Raw genomic sequence first — 27,178 nt, 5'->3', positions numbered from 1 at the left:
CAATCTGATGAGAACTCCTGTAGATATTTACTTTCCTGCCATCCTGGTGTCCTATTTTGAAAAGGACCAAGGACAAGAATGTGTTATAAAAACTATACAGAACTATACAAGGTAATATTACAGGTCTGCACGTCCATTTGTGAGTGAATATCAGGGAAATGCCATGGATGCCATACTTTCCATGGCAATCTGTAATTGTTGCCATCATTTTCATGGCAACCTGCCATATATGCCATACTTTTCATAGAGGCCATGTCAACCTGCCATTGATGCCATACTTTCCATGGAAATCATGGCAATTTGCCATCGATGCCATGCTTTCCATCCTTTTATGATTTAATGGCAACGATGGAAATACTGAGTATACAATCCCTGTCACTCTTTTTTTCGATGCCATGAAATTCATGAAAACCATGAAAAAGCTTGTTTCAATACTCCATCGTTTTCATGGCAACAATTTTGCCATGGAAATTCCATGGAATGCCATGAAAATCCTAGGGACGGGCAGGGCGTCCGCCATTCAGCAGGGCCCTAATAATAGATTCAAAATAAAAATGGAAAAAGACAAACAGCAGTCAGCATGCACTTCAGAGAAAACAATTTATTGAACAACATGATCACCATCAAAGCAAAAACTAGTGGACTATTGTTCTCCTCTGTGGATCATATCATTATAGTCTTTAATAAAAACAAGCAAATCTAAAGTGAACACTGTTCATAATAATGAGTTTGGCTTTAATCATTTTTTATTAATCCGATCTGTTTCAATTTCAAAACATGTTTAACCTTTGTTTACGATCGTGATGTTCAACATGCACAATATGAGAAAATGTTAAATCATTTGAAGACCAGTAAAATTATTTTTAACCGTAAAATGTTATATCTACACTGCTCTACGATCTATTTTATGCATAGTAGGAACAGTTTTTCATTTTAAATTCTCAAACAAAATTTACTTTTTTGTTTCAATTGATATATGTACCCGATGTTCAACATGTGAAAATATTAACGCTTTTCAAATACTCCTAAAATTTAAAAAAATCGGTGACTATTACATGATATTTATGTATTAGGCCAACTAAAATTAATTAGTAGATTTTCATCCAAAGTTTTGAAAAAAATGGGGCGGGTGGGAGGATTTTATTTTTAAAATTTTATTTAATATGAAACCTTCTTGTAACGTGAACTTCATATATATGCAAGTGTTTACTTAAACTAGAGGCTCTCAAGAGCCTGTGTCGCTCACCTTGGTCTAATTGTGCATATTCAACAATGGACAAAGATAAATTCATGACAAAATTGTGTTTTGGTGATCATGATGTGTTTGTAGATCTTACTTTACTGGACATTCTTCTTGCTACAATCATCTCTATCTATAATGAACTTGGCCCAGTAATTACAGTGGAAAATATATACTAAAAATTTACAAAAATTTACAAAAATTTTTGAAAATTGTTAAAAAATGACTATAAAGGGCAATAACTCCTTAAGGGGTAAACTGACGATTTTGGTCATGTTGACTTATTTGTAGATCTTACTTTGCTGAACATTATTGCTGTTTACAGTTTATCTCTATCTATTATAATATTCAAGATAATAACCAAAAACTGCCAAATTTCCTTAAAATTACTAATTCTGGAGCAGCAACCCAACAACAGGTTGTCTGTTTTGCCTGAAAATTTCAGGGCAGATAGATCTTGACCTGATAAACAATTTATCCCCTATCAGATTTGCTCTAAATGCTTTGGTTTCAGAGATATAAGCCAAAATCTACATTTCGCCCCTATGTACTATTTTTAGCCATGGCGGCCATCTTGGTTGGTTGGCAGGGTCACGCCACACATTTTTAAAACTAGATACCCAAATGATGACGGTGGCCAAGTTTGGTCAAATTTTGCCGAGTAGTTTCAGAGGAGAAGATTTTTTAAAAGAATACTAAAATTTAAGAAAAATGGTTAAAAATTGACTATAAAGGGCAATAACTCCTTAATGGGTCAACTGACAATTTTGGTCATGTAGACTTATTTGTAGATCTTACTTTGCTGAACATTATTGCTGTTTACAGTTTATCTCTATCTATAATAATAATCAAGATAATAAGCAAAAACTGCAAAATTTCCTTAAAATTACTAATTCAGGGGCAGCAACACAACAACGGGTTGTCTGATTTGTCTGAAAATTTCAGGGCAGATAGATCTTGACCTAATAGATTATTTAACGCCCATGTCAGATTTGCTCTAAATGCATTGGTTTTAGAGTTATAAGCCAAAATCTACATTTTACCCCTATGTTCTATTTTTAGCCATGGCGGCCATCTTGGTTGGTTGGCAGGGTCACGCCACACATTTTTTAAACGAGATATCCCAATGATGATTGTGGCCAAGTTTGGATTAATTTGGCCCAGTAGTTTCAGAGGAGAAGATTTTTGTAAAAGATTACTAAGATTTACGAAAAATGGTTAAAAATTGACTATAAAGGGCAATAACTCCTAAAGGGGTCAAGTGACCATTTCAGTCATGTTGACTTATTTGTAAATCTTACTTTGCTGAACATTATTGCTGTTTATAGTTTATCTCTATCTATAATAATATTCAAGATAATAACCAAAAACAGTCAAATTTCCTTAAAATTACCAATTTAGGGGCAGCAACCCAACAACGGGTTGTCCAATTCATCTGAAAATTTCAGCTCAGATAGATCTTGACCTGATAAACAATTTTACCTCCGTCAGATTTGCTCTAAATGCTTTGGTTTTTGAGTTATAAGCCAAAAACTGCATTTTACCCCCTATGTTCTATTTTTAGCCATGGCGGCCATGTTTTTTTGATGAAATGGGAATTAAAACACAAACTTTATTCTAGATACCCTAGGAATCAATCAGATGAAGTTTGGTTTGAATTAATTCAGTAGTTTCAGAGAAGAAGATCTTTGAAATAGTTTACGACGACGACGACGGACGCCAAGTGATGGCAAAAGCTCACATTTCCTTTTAGGAAAGGTGAGCTTAAAATGTAGCTTATACCATGTACATGTGTAAACATGTCTTAAGAATCATACATAATTTTTTTAATTCTTAAATAAATATCTCTGATTGGCAAACTGTTCTACATGCAATTGCTACTTTAGAAACCTATTTCCAGTAAACAGTAAAATCATGCAGAAATTCTCTATACAGTTGGACTACTTTTTAACGATGGTTTGTAGTCCCCATAAAATTATGCAAATGTAATGGTATGCAACACAAGTATTATGAATGAAATGAGAACTCAAACAGTGTTGGTAATAGTAGGGTTGTGCTTTTAAGATTCTCAAGTTATTCAAGACTGAAGCAAATATAATTAAAATGTAAAGCATGAAGTTGTTTAATGACTCTTTTAAGGATATTTGGTGTTTTTAAACAAAAAGAATAGCCATGGGTAAATCTAAGGGCTTTCTATAACACAATGTGTATTTTTGCCGGGTCTGGGTCCGTGTTTTATTAAAAAAAATCCACGGTTTTCTAATGACAGAAATTTTCAATTTGTGACATACCGCAATTTGCGTTCTTGAACACAGCGCATTACTCGTAACCCAAATATTTCATGCCCTTCTGGTAATCTATCTCTATTCACCGTAGATGATATTGTCATCAGGCCAAAATAAAAAGATTTTATGTTTGCCCAAACGCGACCGACCCAAAATAAACCCGCCGACTCAAATTCTTTTTTTGACGTTTTTTAGAAGAATTTTTTTTTTTGCGGATTCTTTTTCGTGTCTGCTCCGTCATAGTATAAAACTTAATGTTTGTCGTCTTTGCGTTTGAAAGTAACTGTGAATAAGATTAAAAGAAAGCGCATAAGAGACACAGTTAATTGATCTTCGATGTTCTCTGTTTTTATCTTCTGATTTAACGAACGTAAAGAAGTGAAACATGTGAAGTGGCACAGTTTTTTTAACGCTGTAGTTGTCTGTACTACCAAACCCTTACCTATATGCTCAATTTTAATTTCATCGTGTAATCGAATATCTGATAAGAATATTCAGGTAGATTTGTTCAAAACCATGTGCAATCGAAAATTTTCAATGTTACTCTGACAGGAAATGGATCCGGAAGTTGCGAATTTACAATCTTGCAAGAAGATTTTGTTTTTATTGAATAAAAAGGGATTACTTCTTGATAAATTGTTGTCTTTAATCATAATCTTCCTTTATCATGTGAATTAGATGCCCTTTTATTCAAATAGTTCGAATTTACAAGTCTCAGTTGACAAGATCAATACTTTGCTGTTTGGGAGAATTTGATTAAACTATAATTGCTCACAGAATCAGAAATATAATCTTAACTGAATGTAACTCTTTCTGAATAATTTAGTGCAATATAAATCCCCTCTGACAAGAAAAATCTGGCTTTTGTCAGAAATATTTTATTCACATGTGTAAAAGTAAACACATGATATGGTTGGATTTTAATACAAATTTGTGAGGAAGCCTCTAGAACCATGACCTAAAAATAAATAGTCTTCAGAAAACGTTAACTTTATGCAATTATATTTGATCAATAATGATTATTTTCAAAAATTTAAACTTGATTATTTAAAGAAATAAAATTATAACAAATACGTTTTAACTTTTTAGTTTGGAGATTCTACAGAACATGTTTTGATCTATTTATAGCCAAATTAGTTTACCTGTCTGATAATGTAAAAATATAAATTTGTCTTCAAAACATTAAAAGACAGAAACTATGGATGGTAGATAATAATTCATATAAAATATTTTAGGACATTTAATCTATTTTAAAAGATATAGGATTTAAAAACTGCAAACAAATTAAATCATTACATAGTCAGCTGATATTTTTTTTTTTCACAAACATCTTGTTGATGTAACTGTTGAAAATCACTTCATAAATCCACCAACCCTTTCACACATTTAGCAATTGTCAGGGTTATAAACATCTCAGGATACAAATCATAAAGTAGACTAATTTATTTATAGAGGTTTTAAATTCATGGCTTTTGGTTGACTCTACAAAGGTTTGGCGGAAAAAAAAGATGTACTGTTTTAAGACCTTTTAATATTTTAGCTAGAAACATGTAGAAAGGTTGACAATATTGAAATCAATGTTTAGGATTCAATTTAGACCAATGGAAGAGATCTGCATCTTCTAAATCTAAACATTCAATTAAAGTTGATAGTTAATTATCTAAAATTCAACTAGTTGAATTCAGTCATTTAAAAACAACTACAATATTTTTTGAAATCTTAATAGTGTACGACTGAACTGCAGGCTAGGGCCATTTTTCATTTCTTGTGACAGTACTCTTAAGATTTTTAATTTTTTTCTTAAGAAAGTTAGGACTGAAAAATCTATGCAGTTTTAAATTTCCATTGATAAAGTTCCCAGTTAAAACTCTCATCACACGGGTACAGGTACTAATAAAACTAGAGGCTCTAAAGAGCCTGTGTCGCTCACCTTGGTCTATGTGCATATCAAACAAAGGACACAAATGGATTCATGACAAAATTGTATTTTGGTGATGGTGATGTGTTTGAAGTTCTTACTTTACTGAACGATTTTGCTTCTTACAATTATATCTATAATGAACTTTGCCCATTAGTAACAGAAGACTATATTTGGTAAAAATTTACATAAATTTACCAAATTAATGAAAATTGTTAAAAATTGACTATAAAGGGCAATAACTCCTTAAGGGGTCAATTGACCATTTAGGTCATGTTGACTTATTTGTAGATCTTACTTTGCTGAACATTATTGCTGTTTACAGTTTATCGCTATCTATAATAGTATTCAAGATAACCAAAAACGGCAAAACTTCTTTAAAAATTACCAATTGGAGGGCAGCAACCCAACAACCAGTTGTCCAATTCATCTGAAAAATTCAGGGCAGATAGATATTGACTTGATTAACAATTTAACTTCTTGTCAGATTTGCTCTAGATGCTTTGGTTTCATAGTTATAAGCCAAAAACTGCATTTTACCCCTATGTTCTATTTTTAGCCGTGGCGGCCATCTTGGTTGAATGGCCAGGTCATCGGACACATTTTTCAAACTAGATACCCCAAAGATGATTGTGGCCTAGTAGTTTCAGTGGAGATTTTGTAAAAGATTACTTAGATTTATGAAAAATGGTTAAAGATTGACTATAAAGGGCAATAACTCCTAAAGGGGTCAACTGACCATTTTGGTCATGTTGACTTATTTGTAGATCTTACTTTGCTGAACATTATTGCTGTTTACAATTTATCTCTATCTATAATAATATTCAAGATAATAACCAAAAACAGCAAAATTTCCTCAAAATTACCAATTCAGGGGCAGCAACCCAACAACCGATTGACCGATTGACCGATTCATCTGAAAATTTCAGGGCAGATAGATCTTGACCTGATAAACATTTTTATCCCATGTCAGATTTCCTCAAAATGCTTTGGTTTTTGAGTTATAAGCCAAAAACTGCATTTTACCCCTATGTTCTATTTTTAGCGGTGGCGGCCATCTTGGTTGGTTGACCAGGTCACGCCACACATTTTTTAAACTAGATACCCCAAAGATGATTGTGGCCAAGTTTGAATTAATTTGGCCCAGTAGTTTCAGAGGAGAAGATTTTTGTAAAAGATTACTTTAATTTACGAAAAATGGTTAAAAATTGACTATAAAGGGCAATAACTCCTAAACGGGTCAACTGACCATTTTGGTCATGTTGACTTATTTGTAAATCTTACTTTGCTGAACATTATTGCTGTTTACAGTTTATCTCTATCTATAATAATATTCAAGATAATAACCAAAAACAGCAAAATTTCCTCAAAATTACCAATTCAGGGGCAGCAACCCAACAACCGATTGACCGATTCATCTGAAAATTTCAGGGCAGATAGATCTTGACCTGATAAACATTTTTACCCCATGTCAGATTTGCTCTAAATGCTTTGGTTTCTGAGTTATAAGCCAAAAACTGCATTTTACCCCTATGTTCTATTTTTAGCCGTGGCGGCCATCTTGGTTGGTTGACCGGGTCACCCCACACATTTTTTAAACTAGATACCCCAATGATGATTGTGGCCAAGTTTGGTTTGATTTGGCCCAGTAGTTTCAGAGGAGAAGATTTTTGTAAAAGTTAACGACGACGGACGACGGACGACGGACGACGACGGACGACGACGACGGACGCCGGACGCAAAGTGATGGGAATAGCTCACTTGGCCCTTCGGGCCAGGTGAGCTAAAAAACAATATGATAAATGTAAACTGTGTGAAGCTTGTTTCCAAATCCTACATTTTAAAATATTTGTAAAATTTCATGAATAAATAGGTTAAAACAACAAAATGCAACATTTGGAATTTAATTTTTTTTTGTTACCATTACAATGATTATGTTGGTACACACAATTTAGTTTTAATGGAAAACTATATATAGCTACTTATCATATACTAAATGTTACATTTTAATTGTTTATTTTAGTGGATAATTACTCATAAATTGAGGTGCTCCTGATTTGGAGGAAGATTCTCAAAACAAAGTTTTGCAGAAAAAAATGAAAAAAAATCGTTTCTCTCCCCAATCTCATGTAGCCCTCGGACTTTGTTTACTTTGAAAGTTGATGACCTACAAATTAAAGTATTGCATATTGATGTTTGAATTATCTACAGCAAACATAATTATGTTTAAATTAAACAAATACCATTTTTTAATTAGTGCACAATCTTTGAGAATGATTTAAATAACCATTGAAGGATATCCCTGCTTCCACGTAGTGTGGCATTCCAACAATGACGTCACTATAAAATATAATGTAGGTTGGATATATTTAGAATATCTCGTCATACTGATTTTTCCGGATTGTAAAAGAAACGTAAATAGTGTAAAGGAGAGCTCAATATACGATAATTTCGAGAGAAACAGAAGGGAAATGTGTAAAAAAGTGTTTAGAGTCAATCTATTCATTTGTGTCTCCCCTTTTCATCAATCTCAGTAAGATTTGTTGGGGGGTTTTCCACACAATAAAAACAAAATGAATGATGTGAGGGAATGTCACTCTGGTCAACCCCATTGGGGATTGACGGCTTGAAGCCGTCTTTCCCCAAAAATGAGCGTCCAGCTCAATTTTCATGCGTCCAGGACACGTATACACATCTTAACGAGAACTCTGAATTGGGTAAGCTTGGTCCAATATTAGCATTAATCCTTTTACCTATTACATTGATATGTCAAATCTAAATAAACAAAGATGTGTTGTACATGTAGATGCATATTTTTTTAACTGCTAACAATCTCCGTTAAAAGTGATAACATGAAAATATTGCAGTCTGCCTCAAAGTAATACATTTTAAAGCCTTTTTATATGTAGGAACAAACATGACAAAGTTCAGAAATAAAGATGTTACCGTTTTAATTAACATTAATTACCTGCTGGTGTTGGTGTCATGTGCTGCCCTGGAAAACACAGTACATCAGGGACTTCTTCATTCAATCTTTTGCTTCCATCAAAAACTACTAGAAACAAAGCCCTGAACGTCATGAATGTCTGGTGTGTTGAATAGTAGACATACTGTCCACCAAAGTCCCAGAAGATGAGTCGGCCAACTTTCATTTTATATTTCCCACTTTTGAGGACTTTCTCCATTCTCTTTCTTATTTCCTTTTTGGTCATTTTGGTCGTCATTTTCTTCTTCATTTGCTGTCTTTTAGACTCATCAGAGGACATCTGTGGTGACAAAGATTTGGCTGTTTGTGGCTGTGTAGAGGGTTCACTCGAGAGGTTCACAGGGAAATCTGTTGACTTGGTGGCTTCTGACTTCTGAGAATGAGTATCATCTTTATTTGGACTATCAACAGGTTTTGCATCCGATTCAGGTTTTTTTGGTGTTTTTGCTTGTTTATTTTCATCTTCTTCTTCAGAGGTCATTAATACTTTATTATAAACAACATCCAGGGCATTATAAGTTGCTGTATAAATAAACAACATAGAGGGCATTATAAGTTGCTGTATAAATAAACAACAAATAACTGATGTTATCTATTATATATAACATGTATATATGCAAAATAGATAAACTTTGGTGTGAATAGCTAAATTAATACCGACAATCACTTTAGGCCAACTAAAATTAATTAGTAGATTTTCATCCAAAGTTTTGAAAAAAATGGGGCGGGTGGGAGGATTTTAATTTTTAAATTTTATTTAATATGAACCTTCTGGTGACGTGAACTTCATATATATGCAAGTGTTTACTTTAAAAATGTAGCTTATACCATGTACCATGTGTAAACAGGAAATTGAATGAAACGAAATTGTTGACCGTTACCTGTACCGGAAAGAAACAAAATCCGGAAAGCATAAATTTTTCAAAATAAAAAAAATCGGGGCGGGCGGGGATGAAAATCTATCAATTAATTTTAATTGGCCTTATTGTAAATTTGGTGGATAGTTGTCTTATTTGCAATCATACCTCCTCTCCTTATTGATATATTAAAACGGTATACAATTCAGATTTAACTTTAATAACACGTAGAATCAATACAAGGATGACTTAGTTTACGTTAAAGTATGTCAATATTTGAGGTCACGTTGGAACAAAAAAATATCGCTTGCATTTTGTTTTCTTACACCTTTTTTTTTTTTAGAAATAAGGACTAACATGACCCACATAATAAGGCTGACACTAAATCTGGGACAATTATACTAGACCAATCAGTGTAATAATACTCAACATCACGTCATTAGAACAAGACTTTACCTGCACAAGTTATCGCTACGTCATATTATTATAACAGTGACAGCGTGCCTTGATTATATAATTTCGGTAATTTGTTTTTTGTTTTTATAGTTATTGGAAATGATAATCCCTAATGTAAACACGATTACTATAATGATAAAATATATCTCGATCTTTGACAGGTGTTATTAATCACCAAATCCCACCTTAAGAGTAAACAAGAGTGCACACACTGAAATGTCTCGCCTTCTTTACTAATCATTGATATTATGTTGATAGTCCCAAATATAAAGCTTTATTACAACTGTCACATAAACTTAACATTAACCAAGAAATCTAAACATTGACCAATGAAACATGAAAATGAGGTTAAGGTCAGATGAACCATGCCAGGCAGAAATGTACAGCTAACAATTCGTCCATGCAACAAATATATTTGACCTATTGCTTATAGTTTAAGAAAAACCATCCAAAACACAAAAACATAACACTGACAATGAACCATCAAAATGAGGTCATGGTCAAATAAAACTTGCGCGACTGACATATATATCATAAAATATTTTCATACACCAAATATAGTTGACCTATTGCATATAGTATTAGAAAACAGACCAAAACACAAAAACTTAACTATAACCACTGAACCATGAAAATAAGTCAAGGTCAGATGACACCTGCCAGTTGGACATGCACACCTTACAGTCCTTCCATACACCGAATATACTAGACCTATTGCCTATAGTATCTGAGATATGGACTTGACCACCAAACATTAACCTTGTTCACTGATCCATGGAATGATGGCGAGGTCAAGTGAAAACTCTCTAACGAGCATGAGGACATTGCAAGGTATGCACATACCAAATATAGTTATCCTATTACTTATAATAAGAGAGAAATTAACATTACAAAAAATCTTAACTTTTTTTTCAAGTAGTCACTGAATCATGAAAATGAGGTCAAGGACATTAGACATGTGACTGACGGAAACTTCGTAACATGAGGCATCTATATACAAAGTATGAAGCATCCAGGTCTTCCACCTTCTAAAATATAAAGCTTTTAAAAAGTTAGCTAACGCCGCCGCCGTATCACTATCCCTATGTCGAGCTTTCTGCAACAAAAGTCGCTGGCTCGACAAAAATGACATATAAAGGTTGAATTTTTCAGGATGCTAATAGTGTGGGGACAATGTGGAAAAAATAAGATTCATAAAATTTCTTAATACAGTTGATTGGGATACCGAGTTCAGTTTGTTGTGAAATCATATTTATAGGTTAGATTGGCCTATTTGTATTGTCACTTTTTAAAGTGAAAAATGGAATATTAATCTCTGTCTCGCTACAGGGGAAACCATATGCAGGGCTCAAATAAATTATAATACTGTTCCTATAAAATTGCCTACTCCTTTTTATCTGTACAATAATTTTATTAAAATTTGTTTTTTTTAAATAATGGTCTTCAGGTGGCATTGGCATAATGACTTCGTAAAAATATGTAAAATAGGTTCCACAATCAGAACTACAAAAAGTAGGCTTGTTTACAGCAGCTTTTTTTTGTTGTTGCTGTCATATTGAAAATTAGGTGTAAACACGAAGTTAAGAAAAGTTCAAACAATGTGGCTATAGACCCAGGTAACTTTTGTTATAGGAATTAATTAACAAATTAAACAAAACTTACCTAAGTTGAAGTTTGATGTTAATTTGGTAAGGTCCAATCTCCCAGAATAACATGAGTGAACAATCGATCACGTGACACAAATCAGACTTCAGAGGAAAAGTCAGGAAACTGAAATTCACATCCACTGGGAGGGCATAAACACAATCACGGGCGGGCATGTTATTCTGGGAGATTGGACCTTACCAAATTAACATCAAACTTCAACTTAGGTAAGTTTTGTTTAATTTGTTAATTTAATAAGTCCAATCTACCCAGAATCACATGAGTCTTTAGAGTTCAGTTTTCTGTACTTTTATCATATTCTGTTATAACAAATTGAACTCCAATTCACAAGGTGTAAAGCATGGTAAAATTTTTGAATTTCCACCGTTTTGATATATATGTACAACTGTATCTTTCCAATAGTATTTGTAAAATATATATCCTTTATATACACATGATATTTACAACATTTATTTTCCATTTGAATTTAAGACTTCATTACTAAATGTACTGTCATTAGTAGTGGGTCGTTTGTAATGTTTTCTAAAAACACTATCTTTTCTCCATCCTGCTGTTCTTAGAATAGTATCTATAGGTATCTTACCACTCACGTAAGAAGTACAAGCTCCTCTTGTGCTATGAGGCGAGAAAATAGTCATATCGATGCCTGCTAAAACAAGAACTTTTTTAATCCAGCTAGCTATAGTACACTTTTTGACAGCTTTGTGCGGTTTTTGATGACTTACAAATAATTGTGTTACATCATTTCTAAGTGCTGCTGTTCTTTCTAAATATTCATTTAAGGTATACACAACACATATTCTATAATCTGGTTTATATGCCTCAATAAACAATTCTGACAACTGATATCCTGGTCTTGTTTGTTTGAGCAAATCTCCATATCTAATTTTTACATATGTTTCTCCTAATTCAAGGTTCCGAATGTCAATAAGAAACAAACTTTGGATTCTTTGTCCTGTTGTCAAAGCCAACAACATTACCAATTTTAATGTTAACTTCTTTAATGAAATATCTTTCACTGGTTTCAAACTTTTTAAGAACTTTAAAACAATTTCAATGTTCCAAGTGACATTATATTTTGGAAGAGAAGGTCTTTTGTTAAAAATTCCCTTCATAAACTGTTTTACTTGGACATGTTTTCCAATTTGAACATTAGTTATCAAATACACAAAACTTGACACAGCAGATTTAGCAGTATTTAAAGCACTGTAACCCAATCCATTTTCAAATAAATTGAAAAGAAACTTTAGAACATTGTTTATAGATGGATTAAATTGATTAATTTTTTCTTCGTTACAAAAAAACATCCACTTTTGGATATATGACCCATATTGTTTTTGTGTACTTTCTCTCCATGATCCAATGATGATATTGGCAGCGTCTTTTGAAAGGCCTCTTTCACACAATTTTTCCCTGAGACCATGAAAACTCCCAGTCTCATATTTTTTAACTGATGATTTTGACTTGTTTTTGGATTTTGTAAGATATTTTGAACTTTTGGTAGAATGTAGGGTTGTTTGCATACTAATTTCAGCATCACAGGAAACCAAGGTTGTGTCGAAAATAACGGAGCTATCACCACTGCTGTTGCTCTTTCTAGACAAATTTTCTGTAATACAGCACTCAATACACTGAAAGGTGGAAAAATATATGCGTAATAATCACTCCAGTTCAAAGAGAAAGCATTAACTGCAAAAGCCTTAACATCTGGTCCAAATGAAACATACTTATCTAACCTGTAATTATATTTTGAGGCAAAAAGGTCAATGTCACAAGGTCCAAACTTGTCCATGATTTGAGCAAATATATTGTCTACTATCATCCATTCCATATCAGCATTAAGCTTTTGCCTGCTAAGTGCATCTGCTTTAATGTTTAACTTTCCTTTTATGAAGAAAACACTTAACCAAATTTTCCTATGCATACACCATAACCAAATTTGTTTAGCTAGTCTATTAAGTGATGTTTTTCTTCCGCCCATTTTATTCAAATATTTTATAGCTGTAGTGTTATCCAGAAATAATTGGACATGTTCTCCGTGTGAATTTTCACAAAATTGTCTTAAGGCCAAAAAGGCTGCCTTTAGCTCAAGATAATTTATATGTTTTTGTCTCTCCTCTTTCGACCAAATACCTGACATATCCAAATTATTTGTAACATCATGTGCACCATATCCTATCATACTACTATCCGACTCAATTTTTCTGTCTGGCGATTTGAATACAATAGGTTTGAAACTATATGGTAAATTGAGAATCCACCAATTTATACAGTCTCTAGATTCCTTTGAAAGCTTCATTTTGCTTTCAAAATTTCCTTTATTTATTTTTAACTCAAAGTCTTTTTGTATTTCTAAGGTTTTGTAAAACAAAGGTGCATATAAAACACCATGTTCAGCTGCAACTAATTTCCCAATTAGCTTAGCAAACTCACGCACAGTAATAAATACTTTTCCCAACAAGTCAACACTTAAATTTACGATGTTCGCCACTTTCTTAGCAGTTAGTCTAACAGTCATATTAACTGAGTCTATTTCAAACCCTAAAAACTCAATTTTTGTAGTTGGTGTAACAACTGATTTCTTATCGTGTATAGTAAATCCTAAGCTATCAAATAACATCAAAGAGCTTTTTACATTATTACTGCATTCTTCATGTGAGTCACTGATGAGTAAAATATCATCTATATATGCACAATTTACATATCCTTCTTTCCTCAAAGAGGAGAGCACTGGTTTTAGTAGTTTTGTGAACACTCTAGGAGCGGACGATAAACCGTTAGGCATAGCAGTAAACTGAAAAAAGTTTTCTTTCCATTTAAATCTTAAATATTTCCTGTCCTCAAGACTAATTTTTAGACTATAAAAAGCATCTTTAATGTCCAGTCTAGAAAAGAGGCAGTTTTGTTTTACTAATTCTACAGCTGACTTGAAAGTTTCCATTTTAAAATGTTTATACTCCAAATGTTCATTTAAATTACTTAAATTGAGAATAAGTCTATGAGATCCATCAGGTTTAGGTCTTATAAAAATGTGAGATACAACTTCCCCAAACTGATGGTTAGTAAATTCAATGACACTTTTATTCAACAAATTTGATAGCAGGTCATCAATAATGAGTTGCTCAGTGTCATTAAATTTTATTTCTTTACGTGAACATTTATTACAAGGTTCAGTCTCAAATTCTAAGTGATAACCTTGAGACACAATGCTCAAGAGGTTAATGTCACTTGTAATGTTTTTCCATACTGGTAAACAGTTTGAAATTTTTCCTGCTACAAAATTGGCAGGTAAATTTTTAAGATGATGTAATTCATTAACCATAAAAGTACTTACATTATCTTTTGTGACTAGTGTTTCTTGTGGCCCAGATTTCCCTTGCCTTTCTTGTTTTTCTTTCCCTCTCGGTTGATCTGGGCCCGTTTGGCTAAAAAAGAACTTTTAAAACCACTGCTATAACCACTGTTAAACCCATTGCTCTTATTGTTGTCTCTGTTTGATTTCTCAGGCTCTCTTGTTTTATCTTTTCCAAAACCTTTAGTATAACCAATCTTTTTCCCCAGTTTAACACTGTCGTCAATTTCTTTCATTCTCTTTTCGAGGTCCTCCTGTTCCCCAAACAGATACTTTGAAGAAATCTTTTCCCCTTCATTGGAAAGAACATAGTACTTTTTGTCAAGTGCTGGAGTCAGTAATCTTTTCCGCTGACTAGACATGTCTCTGTGTGCATACAGTAACATATTCAAAGAATCAAGTGCCAATTCGAAATTTTCTTCAGATTCCTCTGTTGAGCTTTTCAAACTTTTGTCCATCAACAAAACCAGAGGAATCATCCCATTCACTAAATAACCTTGAGTTCTCTGAAAATTCCGATCAGAGTCTTTTAAACGTTTGTCAGTCTCTTTCGAAGTCCATAAAACTTTATTGACCTTAGGCACTTCCAAATAATCACAATTCTCGGGTCTAACGTATTTTTCTAATAGCTCTTGTACCTCTTTGCTCCTATGGTCTACCGTAGACTCGGATCCTTGGTTTACGATTTTCGCTATTTCCTCGTGTACGGAAGGCCCCAATTTAGGCTTTTTGGAAAGAACACTTTCTACTCTTTTAATCTTCTCAAACTTAGTCGGTGCAATTTCCACTTTTCTCTGTTTACTCTTTGGTTCACCTTCCTCATCTTCATTTGACGATTCAAAATCTCCTTCGGATTCTTCTTCCGATATGCTGTCGTAAAAACTATCAGCTGTGTTTACACTACTTGGTGACCTGTTGACCTTGCTACGCGCATGCGTACTGGAAGCTGTAACCGGTGCGCGTTTGTTTTGAATACACGCATTTTTTATCTCTGAGACAGATTTAGTCAGAGCGTTTATTGCTCTCTGTTGTTCCAAAATCAGTTTCTGATTATTGATCATCTGCTCCTGGTACATTCCAATTAAATCTGGCCTATTTGTTTGGTCAGATGTAGCGGTACTCGTACTCGTAGCCCCTCCTTTTTTAATTTTTCCAGAAAACATAGAAGTAGCACTATTTTTCCCCACATTATCTGATGGAGCTCCAATGATTTGAAGAGAACCATCATCATTCACAATAACTGTTTGATTTTCAAATATATTGCAATCTTCCACTTGGATAGGTTCTATCGTAAATTCCTCCGCCATTCTGGGAAACACGTGCCCTCGGTTTTCGAAATCGAAAACTGAGATATAATCTTTACTTTATAATTTTCAAACGTATTTTTACGATATCTGTTTTACTATAATCACATAAATCCAATATAAAATACAATTTCCTGACAGATCATAGAATAAAATCCATAATTCGAATAATTTTTCCTCACAAAATAAGTTCCAATTTGCTTATGAAAGGATCAACCTCGTTCTGATTTGTGTCACGTGATCGATTGTTCACTCATGTGATTCTGGGTAGATTGGACTTATTAAATAATGAACTGATATTGACAACATTTATTTCATTGCACACTTATCGTTTTTATTAGGATTAATTATGATTTGTAAATCTTCGACCAGAGACATATATACATGTCTCTGTGTTCTGGAACTTATTCATCATTTATTCTTCATTTGATCATCATTTTATATTGTTAACGTTTCATTGCGTACATCCCTTTATGTGCGCCAGTTTTAGGAGTTTTATACAGGACAGTGTAGGAATCCGCGTTACTTTCCCCTCTCTTCTAATGACGTAAACTGCTCACAAAGTCGTGTGCACAACTAAAAAGAAAGTTCAGCGGACACGTTGTCCAAAAAAACAATTCGTGGCTAACTACGACGTGAGTTACCTTTAAAACATTACAAATTATGTCTTTACATTAGCGATGAACGGTTTTAATATATTTCCCTATGTTATAAAGAAACTATGAACATGTTACCGTTCAAACTGTTCGTATCTGCGATTACACGATTTAATTCAAGACAGAACACGACGTGTGCAAGAATATTCATCCACTTATTATTATAAAGAACATTAACAGCTTTATATATCTACGAACTGTTTATCCGTATTTTTAATGGACTTTAATTATCATTGAACCCATTGTAAAATTGTATTTATATTTGTATTTTCAGTTTTTCACCATTTGGATTGGTAGTGAAATAAAAGTCAGCTCCTGATTGTTTTATCTTTACATAAACCCAGTCGTCTTGGTTGCACTCACTGGTCAGGCCAGTACACTCTGCCTTTGACACATAGCGGTCAAGTAAAGTGCAGGCATTTCGACTATATTTGTTTTATTTTCAACACTAATATATTGACTACTTATTAATAATTTTTTCGTAAACAATAAGAAAAATATTTATCTTTCAAAACTACTTCGACGAACAAGTTAGAATAAAGAAGAACTTAGTTTAATAGTCCCAGTTTTGATCAGCATTAGTTTATCCCTTTGTAAAAACATTTATTTCAAGCAAGGATTTCTATAAAAATCCTTGTTTCAAGTAAATGTATTTCATATATTTTCATTGTTTGCATTTAATTATATATATTTTTTATTTCAAATCCACCAATTTTAACGGTATTCGATATTCTGACTTGTTTGCCATAATTTATTGTTCACATGTACCGAAGGCGGATTAACAACGTAACACGATAAGCTGTCAATCATAACAAAAAATCAATACTCCACTATCGGGACAATGAAATCTCAACAGATCGATCAGTTTTCAGTCCCGTTAGTATAATAGTCCTAGACTAAATTACCTACTTATTAAATAAAGCCCCCCGTTATTCAACTATCACTATTCACCTTCTAACGTTTGTCAAAAATAAAAAAAACATAATCAATTTTAATTGTCAAATAATTTTCTATTAAATTAAGTTGCTAAAAATGCAACCTCTTTCTCTAAAATGAATAATTCAATAAATTTAGACAAAAAGAATCCATGTAAAGCGCTCTAGTAAGTAAGGCTTCAAGATGCTAAACAAAAATCCATGACTATAAGAAGAACTATAGTATGTCAAATGATTTGATATTCAGTTTGTTAATGTCTATTTTCATTATCTGCCAGGCATGCCAGGTGTAAATTTAGTTTCTAAATATTTACCTACTAAAATGTATGAAAAAAAGAAATTTTATACTCTCAATTGATTAAAACCCTGTTAGACTGACAATAAATAAACGAAATGACAGAACCTTCGTGACCACAAACCCGACTCCCTCATTGTCATTAGGCAAACACTGAACCTTCCTCAGGTATAAATATATGTATGTATTTGTGTATTCTTACCTGGATCAATCATGATCCAACTTCTGGTCTGAATATCAAGGCCACAGCGACCTTCTATGAGCGAAATGCCATCAGTGGGTTGTCTCCCTTCTGGAACATTATCCCCAACTAAAAGCTTGACCAGACTTGATTTTCCAACGGCGAACTGGCCGGTAACCATGCAGCGCATGTCAAATGATTCATAGCTTCCACTGCCAAGCAACTTGTCCAACATTGCAGATCGGACGGAATCTGAAAATATTTTTTTCCAAATGGTCAATTATTGATGTATTTCTGATGATGTTTAAAGAAATCTCTGCTTTCACCTTATAAATAGTGACTAAATAGTATTATTCGTCAGGAATCATGGATATTCTTATTTCCATCCCGCATTTAAGTTAAACTGTTGCTAGCTTAAGGGAAATAACTCAAATTTTCTGACAGTTTTGATGAAATGTAAATTTTTTACTTTTTGACTGTCAAATGTAATTAAGCATACTTACATTCCAATAAGACTTTTGTATCTATATTGTTTCTATCAAAGTATTGCCTAAAATTTCTATAGATATAAGAAGATGTGGTATGAGTGCCAATGAAACAACTCTCAATCAAAGTCAAAATTTAAAAAAAAAATGAAAAAAAAATGTAAACCATTATCAGGTCAAAGTATGGTCTTCAACGCGGAGACTTGGCTAACACCGAACAGCAAGCTATAAAGGGCCCCAAATATAACAAGTGTAAAACCATTCAAACGGGAAAACCAACGGTCTAGTTTAGATAAACTAGAGGCTCTCAAGAGCCTGTGTCGCTCACATTGGTCTATGTGCATATTAACAATGGACACAGATAAATTCATGACAAAATGGTGTTTTGGTGATGGTAATGTGTTTGTAGATCTTTCTTTACTAAACATTCTTGTTGCTACAATTATTTCTATCTATAATGAACTTGGCCCAGTAATTACAATGGAAAATATTTCGTAAAAATTTACAAAAATTAACAAAAATTTATGAAAATTGTTAACAATTGACTATAAAGGGCAATAACTCCTGAAGGGATCAATTGACTATCTTGGTCATGTTGACTTATTTGTAGATCTTATTTTGCTGAACATTATTGCTGTTTACAGTTTATCTCTATCTATAATAATATTCAAGATAATAACCAAAATCTGCAAAATTTCCTTAAAATTACTAATTCGGGGGCAGCAACTCACCAACAGGTTGTCTGAGTTGTCTGAAAATTTCAGGGCAGATAGATCTTTTTTTCAATTTTTTAAATTTGTATTATTTTCAAGATTTACAACAAATACAACACATCAAACATACATACAGTAATATTAGCGATAAATTTGAATCGAATTCATAACAGTGTGGCTGTGGACATTGATTGGCGCACTTTAATATCCCATCGCCTGGGACAGATTAGGTGAACGTTCGTCTATAACGCCCATTGCTCACGACGTCCGTAGTATAGACATTTAAACCGTGGGGTCACCAAAGGTTCTCAACGCCTAAATAAAATAATTCGAAATACTAATCAGGAATTTGTGTTTTGATTTATATTCAATAATTAAACGTCCTTTACTTGTGTTTTTGTTATGTTTTGACAATCAATTTTCATAATATGATATCGCATGTTCTTTCAGAAAAAAGAATGACTTACTGGCTTTAAAAGTTGCAATGCATGTGTTGATTGATCATCTTTTTAGGACGTCAAAGCGATTTAACAATTGCGATTGTCGAATTATGTCATCTTTTAACGTTTATCTGGTCTAAAAGTTTATTTTAGAACGAATGCATAATCCACTTTCAAAAGTTGTGCAAATACAAAACATATAGACAAAATATACTTCTGCCCTGTCTTTTTCGTTCTTGAAAGTTATTGGATAGTAAGAAAGCTATTTGGATTAAGCCATGTGACATTTGCATGCATTTACGTTATTGTATTGGTAAAATGTATCATTTGGTGTATATAAGAAACTTAAACTGTTCTGCTATACTGCTTCTATACTTGTGAAAACACTTGGCAACAGAAACGCATTCATCTTATTTATACAAATCGACCAAATTTACATGGAAATGCATTTTGTGATCGCAAATAAAATATGTCCCGGACCATATGAGTATTTGGACCATACGCTTATGGTCATGGCGCGTATACTCATATGGTCCGACGATACGCGTATGGTTGGACATGACTATACACGTATGGTCCAAATACTCATATGGTCCGGAACACATACATGATACTCTGTGCGTTGTAGGTCGTCTATTCATTTTTTTTCTTTTGTTGATTTATTTGACGTCTTTCTATGAGTGATTATTTGTTAATGACTTTAAACTTACTTGCAAATAATTTAAAACCAAGACTTGAATTATAAAAATGTCCAAACAAACCATGATTTTTTTTTAAACATACATCCATTGAAAAAGGCTAAAATTCGCCAGGTCTTTAATTTCAACTTAGTGAGTTGACTAAAGTAATATTGCGGACCATTTTCCAATTTTCATTCGGTATCCCTATTTTTTTTCTCTCGCTTAACTTTCGTGTTTGTTTTAACATGCCAAGACCTCTTGGAGCTTTCATTCTATAAGGTGTGCATTTTGCTAATGGTTGAAGGCCATACGGGGACCTATATAGTTTTAAAAAGATGCATTTTTTTTTACAAAATCATACAGGACGCATTTTTTTGCTCCTGTCCCAAGTAAGGAGCCTCTGGCCTTTGGTAGTCTTGTATGTTTATTAATTTTTGTTCATTTATTTGTTTAGGAGTTAAGTATGACGTACATTTTCACTGAACTAGTACACTTTTTATAATAGTTTTTCGATATTGCTCGGGCAAAAATTATCTCGAATATAATGCTTACCCATGTTAAAACTACAATAAATAAAATTGAGAATGGAAATGGGGAATGTGCCAAAGAGACAACAACCCGACCATAGAAAAACAAGAGTGCACACGCTGAAATGTCTCGCCTTCTATACTAATCATTGATATTATGTTGATAGTCCTAAGTATAAAGCTAAGCTTTATTACAACTGTCACATAAACTTAACATTAACCAAGATAACTAAACAAAGACCAATGAACCTTGAAAAAGAGGTCCAGGTCAGATGAACCATGCCAGGCAGACAGGTACAGCTAACAATGCTTCTATACAACATATATAGTTGACACATTACTTATAGTTTAAGAAAAATAGACCAAAACACAAAAACTTAACACTGTGCAATGAACCGTGAAAATGAGGTCATGGTTAAATAAAACCTGCTCGACTGACATAAAGATCATAAAATATTTCCATACACCAAATATAGTTGACCTATGGCATATAGCATTAGATAAAAAGACCAAAACTCAAAAACTTAACTTTGACCACTGAACCATGAAAATGAGGTCAAGGTCACATGACATCTGCCCGCTAGACATGTACACTTAACAATCATTCCATACAACAAATATAGTAGACCTATTGCATATGGTATGAGAAAAACAGACCAAAACACAAAAATTTAACTATAACCACTGAACCATGAAAATGAGGTCAAGGTCAGATGACACCTGCCAGTTGGACATGTACACCTTACAGTCCTTCCATACACCGAATATACTAGCCCTATTGCTTATAGTATCTGAGATATGGACTTGACCACCAAAACTTAACCTTGTTCACTGATCCATGAAATGAGGTCGAGGTCAAGTGAAAACTGTCTGACAGACACGAGGACCTTGCAAAGTACGCACATATCAAATATAGTTATCCTAATACTTATAATAAGAGAGAATTCAACATTACAAAAAATTTGAACTTTTTTTTCAAGTGGTCACTGAACCATGAAAATGAGGTCAAGGACATTGGACATGTGACTGACGGAAACTTCGTAACATGAAGCATCTATATACAAAGTATGAAGCATCCAGGTCTTCCACCTTCTAAAATATAAAGCTTTTAAGAAGTGAGCTAACGCCGCCGCCGTAGCCGCCGCCGGATCACTATCCCTATGTCGAGCTTTCTGCAACAAAAGTTGCAGGCTCGACAAAAAACAGCAGAAGGTCACCAACAGGTCTCCAATGTAGCGAGAAATTCCCGCACCCGGAGGCGTCCTTCAACTGGCCCCTAAACAAATATATACTAGTTCAGTGATAATGAACGCCATACTAATTTCCAAATTGTACACAAGAAACTAAAATTAAAATAATACAAGACTAACAAAGGCCAGAGGCTCCTGACTTGGGACAGGCGCAAAAATGCGGCAGGGTTAAACATGTTTGTGAGATCTCAACCCTCCCCCTATACCTCTAGCCAATGCAGAAAAGTAAACGCATAACAATACGCACATTAAAATTCAGTTCAAGAGAAGTCCGAGTCTGATGTCAGAAGATGTAACCAAAGAAAATAAACAAAATGACAATAATACATAAATAACAACAGACTACTAGCAGTTAACTGACATGCCAGCTCCAGACTTCAATTAAACTGACTGAAAGATTATGATTTCATCATATGAACATCAGGCATAATCCTTCCCGTTAGGGGTTGAGTATCATACCATCATAACATATATTTCACAAACAAGCCCACATGGTTAGCATTGAATAAATAGTAGACCACTCTTAAATGATCACAACGTAAAAGTTTTTGTTCTCTTAATCAATAAGATAGTTTGTGAAATAACGCGGGTCCCCATTAACTTAAAAGTGTTGGTGTTTTTTTTACAATGAATACATTTTTGTTTAATTTTTATCATTTATTGATATCAGCTCTGAACATTATTATTCTTAAAAGTGAAACTGTTGTAAGTGATGGTATAAAAATTATCTAAAACTAGTTTCATTTTATGTATTAAAATGTGTAACAAGTGATTATTTAAATCCCCACTTGAAGGCCTCCGAAAGACTGAGTGAGCATAAAATCATCGCCAACGACAAACAAGTTATAGATAAATTTTTCAGTATAATTACTAACAAACGTGTTTCCGTCGACCACACTGTTATGAATTTGATTCTATATATTTATTTATGACAATAAACATTGTTGTAAATTAATTTTTTCTATTTATATGAAAAAAAAAAGAAGCAAGAAAATACAGAAGAAAATATAATTAGAGTTAAATGTTTATGTACCACTGTGTGGCACTTGAGAATTGGAAAGAATTTTATAAAAAAAAAAAAGAAAAAAAAAAAAAAGGAAGAGGTTTAAAAAATATCCTGTAAGATTTTCAGTACATAATAAATTGTGCAATTAGATACAATAATATGTTATGTTAGTTTTGACAATAAATATAGATTGTAAAAACAAATGACAAATTGAATTATAAAAATAATACTTTAAATGCATTCCACATGGTATCAAAGTGTTTTTGTCTCTTATTTTTTACTGCCATTATTTTTTCTAAATTGTACATATATTTTAATTTTTCTTTAATGGCACTGACTGAAAGATCTTTTGAAAAACATCTACTGTTGTATATATATTGTTTCATGTATAGAAAAATCAAATTATATGGGTCACCTTTTCGAACTTTTGATATATCTCCAAAAATAAAATTCAACTTATTCAATGGCAGGCTTACCCCACCAGATAAGAACCAATAATCTAAATCTTGTAAAAAAATTTGGATAATCTCACAATTCCACAGAATATGTTCAATAGTTTCATCTTCTAATTTACAAAAAGTACATAGAGGGTTATCGATAAGTTTGATTTTACATAAAAAATTATTTGTGGCAAGAATTCTATGGTTGATTCTGTACTGAAGCCACTGTAGTTTTGTATTGACAGTGACTGTAAAAGGTAGTTTGAATATATGTTTCCAAATGAGATCTTCACCTAATATTTCACTCCACTTCAGTTGTCCTGTTGGAGTCACCTTGTTACTTATGAGTATTTTGTACATATCTTTAGTACCTTTTTTACTTTTAAAAAAGACTTGTAGGGCAGATAGATCTTGACCTGATAAACAATTTAACCCCATGTCAGATTTGCTCTAAATGCTTTGGTTTCAGAGATATAAGCCAAAATCAACATTTCACCCGGCACTGGTTCTCCGTTAAAGAGCCCATTTTATGACGTTATTTTGTCCCACCCTAAGAAAGCAAACCTAACGACTTCCAGTTATATACCCGTAGCTTGTTATACTTATATCTGAGAGTTTTAAATTTATTTATTATCTATATTTTTAATTTTTATAAAGATTAGTACATATTGCACCACGATGGTGATCGTACCGGCCGTCCATAATGTTTTCTTTGAAAAGCTGAAATTTCCGTTGATGGATAAAAGACCAACTAGGACAAAATATTTAGTACACTATAGAGTGTAATATGAGTTTAATTTGATCATAAGGTTACCATAAATAATTTTATTTATAACAATGGTCATTTATTGCAAGTTACATCAGTCTGAAAAACGAAGCAAAGTTGAAAACTGTAGAGATTTGTTAAGCGTGTAATCTCCGTGGAATAGCCAATTCTTAAAAAACATCAATTTTGAAAATAAATTCCACATCCAACAGATCGATATCTGTGTAAACATTAAATTTTAGTACAACTTCAATCCTTAGATATAATATTATGGTTCATAAATGACGAAATCGTCGAAATGTAACCTCCGTGGAATGTAATCTCCGTTGACATTTTGGTAAAGAGTGCTTTCTATCACGTCCGCACTTTTATCGAGTATGGCATGCCAAATAAACATATTAGATAGTTATAATGGATGGCGAATAAATCACTACAGATCAATAATATATTGTAATTCAGACGACATAAGAAGACACCATGTAACAATTTTTATAAATCAATTGTTTGAGAGTAACAGAGTTGCTTCTTTCTCAAATCTAGAAGAAGAAAAAAAACGAACCGGATGTTTTTTTATCAATCGTAATGCATGTAAATAATTTAGACCTGTTTTCAATATTTAAGATATGAAGCTTCTATATGATTAATATAAATTTGATTCCGAATTTAATACGATTTAACAATTATGCAATTGCAAAAAAGCTATAAAAATTGTTCTTTCTTTTTTTTTTGTGTTGCACAAGGAGAGAAGCTTTTAATTTCCTTCATCGAAATTAGGACGTCGGTTGAAAGGGCATATACGTATAACGACACTACTCCGTATAGCCCCTCTTTTTTATTCTGTCACTGTACTGCATAAATGATACCATGCTTAAAATAAGTATAAAACTTGGAGAAAAAAAAGTATTTCAATTTCTTCGAAATCAGTTGGATATCTGGGATAATAAACAAAAGGAAAGATGATATGAGGTATACTTTATCATATTTTCCTTGTGATTCGGGGTACTAGTAATGAGGAGCTGATCGATCGAACGTTCAGTTTTATAACAGTGAAAAGTAAAATCACAAAAATACTGAACTCAGAGGAAAATCAATTCGGAAAGTCCATAATCACATGGCAAAATCAAATAACAAAACGCATCAAAAACGAATGGACAAGAACTGTCATATTCCTGACTTGGTACAGGCATTTTCAAATGTGAAAGTACCGGTAGCTAACCGACATTAAGAGAAATCTGAAATCGGATAAAATAACAATTTGATCACCAAAAAGATTTTATCATTGATTACTCATCTGTCCAACAAAATATAGAAAGAGACATTGCTTATCAATCAACTGTTTTGGTGAATAGTGAAATATATTTAATATATGTTGGTACTGAAAAAATGTTATACCCAAAAAATTGAAAACAATGTCTGCCGTCCTCGAGCATCAGTATGAAAATTAAAACGTACGAATTATGACAATGTTTTGATTCTGCAAATCCTTACAATTCTAATCAATGGTCAATTTATATATTTTGGAATTATAAAGATGCCTAAGGTTTTAAACTTCATCAATCAATGTTACATTCGACTGATTTGACTTTTTTTTTGTGTGTCATTTTCGTCATATAGCTCATCAACTCTGTCTATTCTTTCATATCTTTTGATTTTAAATACTTGTCGCTGAGACGTAAATGATGAAGATCAAAAAGAAATACTTAAACAGGTTAAAATATTTTATGAAAATTTGTACAAAAACAGAGATGTTGAATGTTGTAAACCCAAAGATATTGAAAATAGTCTACAAAATGTAAATGTTAGAAAGTTATCTTTGGATGAACAAGATAAACTAGAAGGTGAAATATCAGTTCAGGAAGCTGGTGAAACTTTAAAAAGAATGAAAAGCAATAAAACGCCTGGATCAGATGGTTTTTCAAGTGAATTTTTTAAATTTTTCTGGCCTGACTTAAAACATTTTGTTGTAAGATCCTTGAATGCAGGGTATGATAAAGGGGAACTTTCTGTTACTCAAAAACAGGGGATAATTACATGTCTTCCAAAGGGTAACAAACCTAGACATTTTTTAAAAAACTGGCGCCCTATATCTTTGCTTAATACTGTATATAAAATTGGCTCTGGGGTTATAGCAGGAAGATTTAGAACAGTTTTGACTAAACTTATTGATACTGATCAGACAGGTTTTATGAGTGGAAGATATATTGGGGAAAATCTAAGATTGATCTATGATATCATGGAATATACTGAAGATAATGATATACCAGGCCTTTTATTGCTGATAGATTTTGAAAAAGCCTTTGATTCCATTTCATGGGAATTTCTTTTAAATGTATTGAATTTTTTTAATTTTGGCGATTCTATTATAAATTGGGTGAAAGTGCTCTATCAAAACATTAATTCAGCAGTCATTCAGGGAGGGAATCTTTCAGACTTTTTCACTGTTGAACGGGGTTGTAGGCAAGGTGATCCATTATCGCCTTATCTTTTCATTCTTTGTGCTGAAATTTTAGCGTTAAAAATAAGAGATAACAAAAATATAAATGGAATCAAAGTTCTTGATGTTGAACACAAACTCTCGCAGTTTGCTGATGATACATCACTACTTTTAGATGGTAGTGAAGAATCTTTAAATGAGTCATTATTGGAACTAGATTGGTTTGCTAAAATTTCTGGTTTGAATATAAATTTTTCCAAAACTCATGTCATTTGGATTGGAAGTAAAAAGTACAGCACAGAGACAC

At 32.9% G+C, this 27,178-nt stretch overlaps 2 protein-coding genes across 2 annotated transcripts in view; both read right to left on the bottom strand.

Annotated features, from left to right (window-relative positions):
• LOC143054829 (uncharacterized) overlaps window positions 1–27,178 on the bottom strand; it is a 97,356-nt gene that overhangs the window by 36,821 nt on the left and 33,357 nt on the right. Inside the window, exons 5-6 of the mRNA XM_076227879.1 lie at window positions 18,152–18,382; window positions 8,412–8,951 (exon numbers count right to left, since the gene is read on the bottom strand). Coding sequence (XP_076083994.1) covers window positions 8,412–8,951; window positions 18,152–18,382 — 771 coding nt within the window. The remainder of the gene's footprint in view (window positions 1–8,411; window positions 8,952–18,151; window positions 18,383–27,178) is intronic.
• On the bottom strand, window positions 11,392–16,347 carry LOC143054820 (uncharacterized). The gene is made up of 2 exons (XM_076227871.1): window positions 14,742–16,347; window positions 11,392–13,038 (listed from the first exon to the last, which is right to left on the bottom strand). The coding sequence occupies exon 1, from the start codon at window positions 16,064–16,066 to the stop codon at window positions 14,756–14,758; it is 1,311 nt and encodes a 436-aa protein (XP_076083986.1). The 5' UTR covers window positions 16,067–16,347; the 3' UTR covers window positions 11,392–13,038; window positions 14,742–14,755.

This window comes from Mytilus galloprovincialis, chromosome 12, assembly GCF_965363235.1.
Source record: "Mytilus galloprovincialis chromosome 12, xbMytGall1.hap1.1, whole genome shotgun sequence".
NCBI classification, from domain to species: Eukaryota; Metazoa; Mollusca; class Bivalvia; order Mytilida; family Mytilidae; genus Mytilus; species Mytilus galloprovincialis.
The sequence above is the reverse complement of the archived record's forward strand: the minus strand, read 5'-3'. Positions and strand labels throughout refer to the sequence as shown.

Bases quoted from the DNA above. Each gene is read 5' to 3' on its own strand.
- LOC143054820 (XM_076227871.1), bottom strand. From the start codon at position 16,066: ATGGCGGAGGAATTTACGATAGAACCTATCCAAGTGGAAGATTGCAAT.